Source organism: Macaca nemestrina, chromosome 1 (assembly GCF_043159975.1).
Source record: "Macaca nemestrina isolate mMacNem1 chromosome 1, mMacNem.hap1, whole genome shotgun sequence".
Lineage (NCBI taxonomy): Eukaryota > Metazoa > Chordata > Mammalia > Primates > Cercopithecidae > Macaca > Macaca nemestrina.
The window spans coordinates 80,989,551-81,002,602 of record NC_092125.1 but is presented as its reverse complement, the minus strand read 5'-3'; the positions used below and the strand labels follow the sequence as shown (position 1 = coordinate 81,002,602).

General features: G+C 38.2%; 1 protein-coding gene across 6 annotated transcripts in view; it reads right to left on the bottom strand.

Annotated features, from left to right (window-relative positions):
- Positions 1–972: 972 nt before the first annotated feature.
- LOC105493462 (MIA SH3 domain ER export factor 3) overlaps positions 973–13,052 on the bottom strand; it is a 53,032-nt gene continuing 40,952 nt past the window's right edge. For 3 of the 6 annotated variants that reach the window (XM_011761141.3, XM_011761139.3, XM_024796483.2), the window contains 11 exons: positions 8,549–8,650; positions 7,857–7,917; positions 7,713–7,748; positions 7,570–7,637; positions 7,366–7,466; positions 7,060–7,197; positions 5,258–5,326; positions 5,042–5,121; positions 4,846–4,917; positions 3,228–3,378; positions 973–1,813 (listed from right to left, as the gene is read on the bottom strand). In XM_011761141.3, coding sequence (XP_011759443.2) covers positions 1,503–1,813; positions 3,228–3,378; positions 4,846–4,917; positions 5,042–5,121; positions 5,258–5,326; positions 7,060–7,197; positions 7,366–7,466; positions 7,570–7,637; positions 7,713–7,748; positions 7,857–7,917; positions 8,549–8,650 — 1,189 coding nt within the window. In that variant the 3' untranslated portion in view covers positions 973–1,502. The remainder of the gene's footprint in view (positions 1,814–3,227; positions 3,379–4,845; positions 4,918–5,041; positions 5,122–5,257; positions 5,327–7,059; positions 7,198–7,365; positions 7,467–7,569; positions 7,638–7,712; positions 7,749–7,856; positions 7,918–8,548; positions 8,651–13,052) is intronic. The other 3 variants (XM_011761143.3, XM_071080965.1, XM_011761142.3) reach the window with 1 other exon arrangement.

The window sequence follows — 13,052 nt, the reverse complement described above, 5'->3', positions numbered from 1 at the left end:
TAAAGAGAAAATTGTTCCACATTGAAGCTTTTATTCCTTTTTACAAGATATTCTTAATCAATTAAATATCACAACAGTGACAAGACATACACTAGGTTTCAAAAATATTACATCATAGGACTTCAATGAATGGAAGAATGTAACCTAGCAGCAAACAAAAGTATCAGCCTTTTATGATTTTAGTTTTAGTCTAGATCTTAAACTCCTTAAAAGGAGTGCTATTATTACTGTAATTAAAATGTCTGAAGTTAGTTCTTAGAAATGCTGTAGAGTATTTAAAGAAACATTGTTTTAAAGGCACAGTGTAGTAATGGATAAAACTTTAAGTATGCTACAATTCCAGATGGTTAGTTACTGATTTTTAAATAAAAGCACCAATGTTTAAATATTAATTTTGGAATAACACCTGTCGCCCCCCCCCCCGCTTCCTCCCTAAAAAAAAACTGATTTCAACCCTTGATTGCTGACCTAGGGCATGTTGTAAGCCTCATAGTCCTAAATCATTCTTTCTCATGGCATTATACTCTTCCAATCTTTTTATTATATTCCTCAAAAATCAGTGGCAAGGAATGGGAAAGACGAGACTGTACATTTAAAAATTTTTAAAGATTTCTGTACTTTTATGGCCATGACACATCATTTTCATTTTTCTGTTGTGTACCTTTTTTCTACAGGAATGGTAAAAGCAATAGAACATCAGGTCAAACAACTCTTGCTACTAATGTAAACTCACTCTCAGAAAACCATTCTAAACAGACAATGAGGATCGTAAAGAAAGCATGTGAATGCTATACAAGTGGGAAATAAACTTCTTTGAAATGAAAAGACATCACTTGTAGAGTTCACAGGTGACGGGGTAGCAGCCGGAAGTGTGCCACCAGCCACCATCTTCAGTTCTGGGAGCCGGAGTGTACATGTTCCCCAAATCGCACAAACCTCATTAACAGTCCAATGAATCAACAGACACTTGGGAAATATTAATAACAAATTTTTATGAGCTGTTACTACAAAGAACTTCAGCAAGAGGGGAGATGAAGTTTAGTGATCTTTTAGTAAACATTTTTAGCGTAACAGTCTTTGTGACCAGATAGTTTAAAAAAAAAAAACGCTTATAAACACCATTGCTCCGTATTCAGCTGGTGTACACTAAAAATAGGATAATGGAAATACATGTTCTTAAAGCATTTCCACAGGAAATGTTCATATTTTTCATGACATTCTAAATCATTTAGCAATTACATATGCTACATTAGCTAAAACACAGGTATTCTTTATTGCACATTTCAAAGTTGTAAGGACGCTCTAGCTTAAAAGGTGTCTTATTTAGGGAAGAAATGACATTTCTGAATTGTTTGGCTCAAAAATGCACACTGCCGAGGCAGCGCAGTTCTAACAACAGACCTTTTAAAATAAACTTTTGTATTTTGAAGCCAATGAAATCTTTTACTGTAATGAATAATGCACAGTACACTTTCTCTCCAACAAAATGTCAGAGGTCATAGTTATGGGCTCTGTTTTAAAGCCTGTGAACAGTCCTGGCTAGTGCTCTGAGAGGCAGGAGGAGGATCATCTCTAGAGCCTGATGGCGGTAAGTCTCTTGCAGCAGGTGGTGGTGGGTAATCCTGGGGACCATGGGTTGGGGGTGGTAATCGGGCACCAGGAATAAAGTACTCTCTTGGGCCAAGTGGACCTAAAGGTCTAAATGGTGTGTGTCCAGGTAAAAATTCCCGAGGGTGGAGAGGCAGGTCCCGTTTTCCTGGTGGAACGCCTGGTGCAAATTCTCTTAAGCCTAGTGGTGGACGCATACCAGGGCCTGGAAAACAAAAATTATTTCTAGTAAATTCCTAGGAACATATCTAAATTAAGATAATGCCAGGTATGTTAATACAGTCTGTCATCCTTTCTTTTTTTTTGGAGGCAGAGTCTTGCCTGTCACCTGGACTGGAGTGTAGTGGAGTGACCATGGCTCACTGCAGCCTCAATCTCCTGGACACAATCGATCCTCCCACCTCAGACTCCCGAGTAGCTGGGACTACAGATGGATGCCACCACTCCCAACTAATTTTTGTATTTTTTGTAGAGATGGCGGTTTCACCATGTTGCCCACGCTGGTCTCAAACTCCTAGACTCAAGGGATCCACCTGCCTCAGCCTCATCTAATGAATGGTGGGATTCATAAAGTGCTGGGATTACAAGTGTGAGCCACTGTGCCTGGCCTATCATCTTTATCTTAAAAAGAGATAGATTTGCACTCCACCATACCAAGAAGACAGACTAAATATGGCTTCATTGCAATAAAAATTTTGATAAATTCCATTAACTACTGTGTATCAGTTACAAATTTATGCAGTACACTTTGGGAGGCCGAGGCGGGCATATCACGAGGTCAGGAGATCGAGACCATCCTGGCTAACACAGTGAAACCCTGTCTCTACTAAAAATACAAAAAATTAGCCGGGTGTGGTGGCGGGCGCCTGTAGTCACAGCTACTTGGGAGGCTGAGGCAGGAGAATGGCGTGAACCCAGGAGGCGGAGCTTGCAGTGAGGAGAGATCGTGCCACCACACTCCAGCGTGGGCAACAAGTGAGACTCCATCTCAAAAAAAAAAAAAAAAAATTATGCAGTAGCTCAAGATGGAGCTAATAATGCCATAAAAATTAAGGTGCTTGCCCTGCTGGAAAAGGCCTTCCAGCTGCATCTAATTAAATTCAGCAGCATTCATTAGATAGCTGTTAAATTCTACCTTCTCTTTCATATCTCCTTCCTTTGTATTCCCAAGGTGAGGATTGAGGGTTTGTATCTTTCCCTAATATCCTGTGACCTACTGCTTATGCTTCCATTATGGGTGATTAGAAGCTTTATGTTGTAGAGTGTGTATATTTGTGACCTACAAGACATCTTAATTAGGGGATATATTTTATCTACCTTGCTATCCATTGCAGAGCCTAGTACACAGCCACAAATGTTCAATAAACATGTGCTTAATATTTCTGGCTTTTTATGAATAGCCCCTTTCCTTGTTCTATTAGAGACAATTATTGCCCATCTAATCACAGGAGATTATGCAGCACCCTTTGTGTCCTAAGGAACTTGGGGAAAAGTTAACAATGTACTCAATCAGCTTCATCACTGCATTGCAAAGCCCTGCAATTGCAGTTGTATTAGCAAGGGATAGAGGGAGATGAATGTGCTTTACAAGTCAATCACTACTGTTCAGATCATCTTACCAAAGGGTGGAGGAAGTGGCCGAGGCCCGAAAGGTCCGCAGAGCTGAGGTGGTGGTCCGTATCGAATGGGTGGTGGTATAGGGCCTCCCATAGGGGTGCTCATGAGAGGGACTCCTGAGAAAGGAGGGGGCCCTTTTGGAGCCATATTAACCTGCAGAGTAGAAGCAATTGAAGTTTTGAAATACTCTGGTATGACAGACAAAAGCACCAACACCAGTAAAAACTAAAACCCAATGAAGCAGATATCAGGCATTTGTCCGAAGAGCAGAATTAGTGCAAAAAACTCTACCCCTCTCATTTGTTACCACTGATAGCTTAGAAAGGTTAAAAGTACGCCACAGGAGTGAACACTTGCTATAATCGTATTATTGCTTACATCTGCAAATGGAACGGAACGCACAGGTTATAAATGGAGGTCATTCCTGACTAATATAGAAGTTATGCCATTCATACGTCTATTTCTAAGGCAGTCACTCCCTCTGCACATCCCTCCCATCAGAGTAATTTCCATATTAAGGATGCAGAGAATGAATGGGAATGAAAAATCCATTCTCTACCATGTAATAGTGATTGAACAGAGTACCTTCTGTAGGCCTTACATATATTAACTCGAATTATCACATCTCTAAATCTCTAATAGGACCATCTTGTTCTAAATATGCAGGAACACAGGCACAGAGAGTATTAGATTTGCTGACGGTCACACAGCATGTAAGAGGCTGGCTGGAATTCAATGCCAGGTTTGACTCCAAGGCCACGTTCTTTCCACCTCTGCTTCTCCTGTCTCACAAAGCAGCCTCTACACTCTTTGAAGTCTCCTACTTCAAAGGGGTCTTGGGTCTTATCCAAGCTGCCCTTGGATAAAAACATTTCTCAAGAGATGTGTATTCCTGGAGTCCTCTGCTGGAACTTGGAAGTATTTTCCAAGAGAAACAATGTTATGTACACAAATTACACAGGCACAGCTCTATCTACCTTCATTCACTAGTAATACTGTCTACTATGAGATACTGATTAATAATTTCCTATGGGAAAGTGGGTTGGAAACTCTCAATCATTAAACTTATTTTAATTTCAATGTAGAGAATCACGGTGAGGTATGATCAGAGGACTTACCAGCCATAACAGCTACACAAGTTACAAGAGAATATACTTATGTGAACACTGTTTAAGGACACTGCTGGGAACTGGCTCAATGGGTAATTATAGACTTTCACTATTCAGTATTTCACTTCCAGCAAACATTCTTCTGTTATCGATCTGTAATTTCAGACCATTCAAAATAGGGTTTGCCTAATATACAATTGGAGGTATTCTTAAATACCACACTTCCAAATGAAGACATAGTAATGAATTACACAATTTACAATGAATTTACTTTGCCTAATAGCATTAAACACTGAAACACACAAGAGTGGGGACTTTTCACTTTTGTTTAAGTTAATTACAGTTACAGCAGATGCTCTACACAGGTTAAATGTCTAACTAAACAGGAGAGAGGAGAAAAGGCCAATGAATCCATCAGATTTCAGCAACACTCCCAAGTCAAGGATAAAAGTAAGATCAATATTGCCATGCAACTTATAGCCCAGTTCAGTCCACACTTCTAAGTACTTACTGCTACTGGATGCTCAGCCAAAGATGTAATGCTGGGAACTGAGGGGACTTCAGGCTCTTGCAGAACAGTTTGCTTTTTTAAAAAATAAATGAGATAGTACAGGTAGAACACACAAATAGGAGATGAGGCAAAGACAGAGTTGTAGGAAAAGCTAAATGTCCTGAAATAACTAATTATTCAAAATGGGTGCATTTACCTTGCCTTCATCGATTACCCTGTTAGGGGAAGAGCCTCTTGAGCTGCTGTTCATCATGGCAGCTGTACCAGATCCTGGATCTGTTAAAGACCAGAGAACTGATTTAGACTTATTCTGACTTGTGTACTCTGTGAGGAGGATTAAAAAAAAAAAAAAAAAAATTCCTCTGCCCACTTCCTGCATGGTTTTAGACTCTGAACACTCTTGCTCCCTTACCAGAAGGAGAGGGTTTCCCAGATGCCTCAGCTGACCATCGAGGATGAGGTAGAGGCCCGTCCACTGATCCTTGAGAAAGAAATAACAGAGCCCTTATATGTATTTTTTGGAAGAAATAATCAATTGTGGACAGGTCAGGGTTCAAGTCTATCTGGAAAGCAATATTAAAAATGGGTCTCCCAATCCTTATGAAGGGAAATCACTTACAATTTATGCACGGACTTAAAGAATTAAAATAAAAACTGCCTTGCACTGAAAGAACAATAAATCCTGCACATTAATGGCTCTGGTTCTACACTTCAAGCTACAGACTTCCATGTATTGTATTCTACATGGTGATTTTTGTTCAGTGTATATGTAATCTGACTTCTGTATCTTACCGAGTATTATAGACATATTTAGGATTCAAAATAGACTTAACAGCGTTTCATACTATAGTAATGAGAAGTGGAAACATGTATGCCGCATAAACTATAAAGTTATTAAGGCTACTTTATAATACAGTTGACTCTTGAACAATGCAGGGGTTAAGTGTGCTGATCCCCTGCGCAGTCAAAAATCCACGTGTAACTTTTGACTCCCCAAAACCTGCCTACTATTGACCAGAAGCCTTACCAATAACATAAACAGTTAATATATATTCTGTATATATATTGTATACTGTATTCTTACTTTAATAAAGCAAGCTAAAGAAAATGTTATTGAAATCATAAGAGGAAATGTATTTATAGCACTGTATTGTATTTGTACTGTACATGTACATGGTCTGTTTACAAGATGAATCGTCTGACTGAAATGACTGATAACTGCTTCTGCACACTCCAATCTATGGTATATATCAAAGCAATTCAACTTTCTCTAGTAGTGTCATGACTCTGCTTCTGGAGAATACTTCCAGCATCACTAGTGGCATTTTATATGGGTCCCATGGTGTTATTCAAGGTTTACGGTATTGCACTAAACGTGAAAAATACACAAGAACCATGAGAGATTATGTTTACTGTGATACACAATTTACTGGAAAGATGAACTGCCCACATGCAGATTAACATCACATGGTGTTTTAAGTGGATACTCACAACACTTGAGCTCACTGTAGTAGCAACAGGAGGTGGTTATGAAATTATTACAGTAGTACAGTATGTACTACAGCTAATCTTACGCATTTATGATTTAAAACTGCATCTTTACATGTGTTTATTTTTTCCCAATTGTGAATGGTATCAGGTACATCTGTGCTTGTGCAAGTTATGATAAATTTTAACTTTTAAAAATAGATCTTTGTATATTTTACAATAGTATATGATAAAATAGACTAGTATTTATATATATTTTATGCATTCACGACATACATAAATTTTTCTTAAATTTTTTAATATTTCTAGGCTATGTGGTTCATCTGCAAGTTCTTTCAAATTATTGCAAAGCTCCAAAAAATTTCCCAAGATATTTTTTGAAAAAAATCTGCATAGAAGTAGACCTGCACAGATCAAACTTGTGTTGTTCAAGTGTCAGCTGTATTTGGGAGAGGAATCCCACAGAACTTTAATTGAAAGATAAAAGCTTATACTTCAGAGTAAAAAACTAAGAAAGAAAACAATAAAGGAAAGTAATAAATGCCTTCTGTTCTAAAGCAAAATCTTTCAGTTGAATACTTGCAGTTGAATCCACCAAGACAAAGTAAGAAATTTTCTTTTCTATACTGGACAGACCCGAATTCTAAAGTGTTTGCATTAGAATTCTCAAATAAAAGGGAAAAAACCACCCAAAAGAGTATTGCAAGGAAACACGTGAATGCTCACCAAATTCACTTCTAGGCATATCTCTTCGACTGAGCGTAGCAGAGAGAGGTCTCACGGGTGGCTCCACTGTCAATGGAGGGGAGCATTCACCACCACTCACAGGGGATGGGCCAAAAGAGCCATTCTGGCTCAGAGGACCTAAAGATGACAGCGTCGTGTTAACATTTTAAGACAGACTTTTTTTCTTTACTCAGTTCTTGGGATTATTCCTAGGGTACCATACCATTACACACAGAAACAAAAAGTCACGTATATATATTTTACATCAAAAAACAGATTGCTGCCCTTTACAAGGTGCTCCCTTACCTCTCCGTGGAGGGTTTTGTGTATTTGGTCTTCCTGGCATTGGTTTTACAATCACAGGTTCTTCTTGCAGCATTGCCATCTTTTGTGTTAATTCTAATAATCTTGAATATAGAGAAAGAATATTTAAGAAAGACTTAAATGTGAAACAGAAACCAATTCCTTAAGACATCACACACTGAAAATACAGGCATCAAAATCACATACTTGTGTCTCAAGTTGGCAGCTTCCCTTTTCTCTTCAGCTATAGCTCTTTCTGCAGCACGAGCTTTGAGCTATTGAAGAAAAATATCCAAATTCAGCTGTGGGAGACTATGCACAAAATAAGGTAAAGAAAAAACAAATCTTACCCAGTTTTCATGAGCTTTCTTCTCATGGGTAGCAATCTGAAAAAGATAATATATCACAAAATATGCTTACAGATTCATTATAATAGCCTGTAGTACTTACCAAAGAATTCCGGGCACTATATAGTAGAGCACTAGAATTATTACCTGGTTTTTAAATGACCGCTCTGTCTTCTGTAATTCATCCTCCATTTCTTCAATTCTCCGCCTAAGAATTACACTTGGTTTTATCATTTAAAGCACAACCAAATAAAAACCCAAACCATCTGACTATGTTAACCTTTACCCTAACAACTGTACCCTAATACAGCTTATCCAGAAATATAAAGCATATTTTACATGGTTGGTTATAACAAAAGTACAATACGATGAAAACTAATGATACATAATTTCCTTTAACAGCTGGAGATTCTGAGTTGATAAATTAAAATTTCTTTAACTGTTCCTAAATATGTTCTCAAATAATCCTATTATTAATATCTTCCACTATAAACCTTTTTTCATCCTTTAATTATATTATAAAAAAATTTCCCAAAGTTAGGACTACTGGGTCTATCAAATGGCAAAATCACTTTAATGGCTTTTGACACATACAACAAACTGCCCCCACGCGCCCCCCGACCCCCAGAACTGTTTGCATGAATCAAGTTCTCTTACAGTTTTGCCAACACTGGCTATTTGTTAATATTTTTCCATTTGTTAACTTAAAATATAGTTTTTCTTTTTTGTGAACTGATGTATTCATGTCCTCTAACCATTTATTTGTGCTTTGGTGCTAATAAAAAAAGCCAACACTAGTTTCATTAGCCACTGATACCCTCTTTAGAAGGTGAACTTACTTGTAAGTTTTTACTTCCTCTGCAGCCGAAACTGCCTTTTCATCTGCAGCTGACAGCCTGTGCTCTCTTTCTTGTCGTTCATACTCTTCTTGACTCAGTTTCCTAAGATAAAACTGGTTGTCAGTGGAAGTGTTTCTCTTTTCCTCCTGGCATTCTGTCTGAATACTCTAATAAAATCTCACTTCCTATCCTATTCTTAAAAATGCATAGATTATACAAAGTCATAGGAAGGAACCCAAACTGTTCTTCAGGATAAAAATCCAACTATGGCCTGTTGATACATCACCTGCATTTTCTAATGTCTCATAATTCTCTCCTCATTAGTAAATAATACAAATGTAAAAAAGCACTATGTGTCCCATGGGAAAGACTGTTGTGTTGAAATGATGAATGCGCACTTTTCTTCAATGTAGAAAGCCAGGACTGATCAACCTAACACAGTTAAGCTTATTAGGATAATGCAGGAGATAATTACTTCTCTTATTTCTAGCCATGGAAAGACCACTAATTAATTTTCTTATGGGCTGTTTCTCAATCCAAGAATGGTACCACGATAAAGACAGCCAATGAAAGAGCTTTTTAGAACATGTCCTTAACTGTACAATTAACCCCAGAACATTTTCACACTACAGACATGGAGCTCTCCTACCTATTTCAATGGAATCATGATTAAGCAGAGAGACAAATCTTGAGTATCGGCAATGTCTGTTGAACAGAAAAGGAATCCAAACTGTCCCGTAATCAGGGTGCTATGTACTGGAAACTGGTTTTAACCTGACAACCTTCAAGCTCAAGAGGTCAGCCAACTATAACACAGATTGTAAAGGCAGCAACGTTTAATGGTTTAAAAGTGCTACCTGTAGTTACCCTTATATTTCTTTACTTATAGTTCTGATGCAAAAGGTACCTGAAAATTTTCTATAAATTGGAAACAAAAATAGAGGAGCTATAGTAAAATAGTAAAAAGGGTTATTAACACTAAAGAGAAAGAAGTTTATGTACTCTTTTACAACTGTTCATTCAATACTTCAGCAAATATTTCATGAGTGACTATAATATACTAGTTACCTTGTAAGAGGCTAAGATAAAGGCATGGGTATGGTAAGTACCACCTCTGCACTAAAGGGGCTCACAGTTGAATGTGTAAAAGGTGCATATAAGAACAGAACAATCCCTCTCTGACTCTGGCTTAGGAAGGGGTGTGGAAAAAACAAGTCTTGAAGAAAGATTCAAGAGAATTGTTTCCAATAATGGATGAGTTAGTCTGCAAACACTGAAAATAAGAACATATGGACAAAAATATAAAGAATGTGCTCAAAGGCATCAGAAAGCTAATAAGGCAGTGAAGAAAATCCAGTAGGAAAAAACACAGAATTATAAGTAAGCCTGGCATCTTAAGCCATTTTCCCCCAGGTTCATCCGTGCATTGAAGACAATGCAGACATATAAGAAGGTTGAAAAGAACTTTCAACAGATCCCTGGGTTCAGAGAAACAAGAAGTGGAGTTCAGGACTGCCAATGAGAAGGACCCCTAGTAAAAGCCCTAGGCTTTGGGTTGAGACCAGAAAAGAGCTGCACACTTGGAGTACTGAACAGGCAATAAATACAATGTCCTTTAAAGGGATCAGGCCGTTTTTGAATGATTTTAATTGCTAACTGGAATAAAGTAATGACCACCCACTAGAGGTAATCTCATATATTTTCTGTAGGACGCTAACATCATCTTAGACCTCAAATTTCCCTGACAGTTCACCGCTCCATCAAAACCAACCAGGCATTCCACAAGACAAGACAATGTGATCACAATCTAAAAGACCAGAGAAACACACTCATAAGGGATCCACATAATAGGATTACCACATAGATTTTAAAACAATTGTGCCTTACATATTGAAGGAAGTACAAGTCAAGACTACACATTTCAGCAGAGGATTAGAAACTATAAAAGTGAAAAACAGTGAAACCAAAAAGAACTCAATGATTTTAGCAGATTAGACAACTGAGGTGAGATTTTAGCACACTGGAAGATAGGTCAGAAGAAAACAACCAGAATGAAGCAAATTCAGAACGTAGGAGGCACTGGGTGAGGGGTAGGAGTGGGAGATCCTAGTATGTTTAATTGGATTATCAGGACAAGTGAGAATGAGATAGAATTGATATGTGAAAAAAGAGTCCCCAAATTCAAGAGATGTTTATAACCTCAAGCGGTATAAATGCAAAAGAAAAAGCAGGGGCGTAGCGGTGGAGGGGTGATGACAAAATCCTACATGTAGGCACCTCCCAGGAAAACTGCTGAAAAACCAAAAAGAAAAATGACTAAAGGCAGCTAGGGCAGGCATAATCCATTTGAAAAAAGAGAAAATAAGAATGATAATAGATTCCTCAAAGAAATTTTAAAACCAGAAGATAATTGGTTATCTTTAAAGCGCTAAAATTAAACAACTATCAAAATTCCATAACCAGCAGAAAGACCCTTTTAAAACAGAGTCAAAATAAAGACATTTCCACACAAAAGTAAACTCACTGAACCTGCATTAAAGTATATTCTTCAAGTAGAATGAACGTGATCCCAAATGGAAGACTGAAGATGTAGGAAAATGAAGGATGACAGGAACTATAAATACGTGTGTAAATTGAGTATCAGCAGGTTAGCGCCGTAAAAGACAAACATTTTGTGGAGTTTGAGCTACACAGACCATTAAAATACATGACCACAATAACATCTAAGTCAGGAGGAAGTTAAAGCCCAGAAAGAGGTAACTCCTCTATTAAGAAAGAGGTAACTATACTATGTCAGACTTTTTAAAAGTCCAGGATACATGCTGTGGCCTTTAACAAGAGGACAAGTAGAACAACTTGTAACCACCAAGTTTAAATAGAGAAGAGCAGAATCATTTAAAATACTCTAACAATTCAAAAAAATGAAAAAAGGAACATAGAACAGGCCATCAAATAGAGAGCAGATACCAATATGTAGATTTCAACTCAAACATATATTTACAAATTACATTTAAGAAGCAAATGAGTACTCAGTCTCTATGGCTACCTATTTATTTATGCTACAACTCACTCCAAAAAGACTTTTAGGAGCATAAACATTTGAGTAGATAGGAGACTGCCAGGGAGAAACAATAAAGGACATTTTTACTACAGAGAAAACAACATACATGAAGACAAAGAGGTTTAGAGTGGCATGGAGGAACGGTTCTGAGTCTGCAGTTCAAGAAGCATCAGAAGAAACTACAGGAAATGCACCTGGAGAGGCAGCTCAGGACTAGCTGAGGGGAAAGTGGCCTCTACCTGTTAAGGAGTCTGGAATTCACCCTGAAGGGAATGGAGCATCCTTGACAGATTTTAAGCACATAATGACATGGACAGACTTGTATTTTAAAAAGTTCACTCTAGCAACTATATAGACAATCGGAACTGGGAAGAAGCTGTATAAGAAAGACTGGAGACGGGGGGCCGAGCGCGGTGGCTCACGCCTGTAACCCTAGCACTTTGGGAGGCTAAAGCGGGCAGATCACGAGGTCAGGAGATCGAGATCATCCTGGCTAACATGGGTGAAACCCCATGTCTACTAAAAATACAAAAAAAATTAGCTGGGCGTGGTGACAGGCGCCTGTAGTCCCAGCTACTTGGAAGGCTGAGGCAAGAGAATGGCATGAATCTGGGAGACGGAGCTTGCAGTGAGCCGAGACTGTGCCACTGCACTCCAGCCTGGGTGACAGAGTGAGACTCCGTCAGAAAGAAAACAAGGAAAGGAAAGGACAGGACAGGACAGGACAGGACAGGACAGGACAGGACAGGAAAGGAAAGGAAAGGAAAGGAAAGACTGGAGATACGTGATTAGCTAGGGACTGGCATAAAAGATGACAAGGGCCTGAACTAACACAGTGACTTTAGTGGTAGACAGCAGAGTACAAACCAGACAAGGAGACTGAATGAATGTCGGGGAAGTTGAGTAAAATACTGCCACATCAATGGGTTAATTGTATAATGAAGAAAAACAGTTGCCATTTAAGTAATTCACATTACTATTGGAGGCAGAGAAGTGTTTGTTTTTAAAAAGTAATGAAACGGGGAATGTCTCTCTGAAGCAGAACAGGCATTTAGAGCTGGCCTGAACAAAACCTGGAAAATCTAAACTGGCTGCTTGGTGAGCAAAGAATTAGAAAAAACATTAATGGCATAGTTTCAATATTTAATGGCATACAGCAGTAGCAGTCTAAGCATTTTAAAAAGTTAAATTTGCTTAGCAAGAGAGGCCTTCTCACACACTGCCATATACACCAAAGAATAAAATATAAGAGCAAACACAAATAGCAACTGCCACAGATAACCTATTTTTAGAGAATTCAGATGTTTTTGTGGAGAAAAAACTTGAACTATAAAAATACAGCTTTCAAAAGGTGCCTCGCTTGAAATTTGAGACATGTATTTCAGAGGATTAATATCTAAATATACACGCCAAATAGTTTTATATTCAAAACTCCTAGTATCT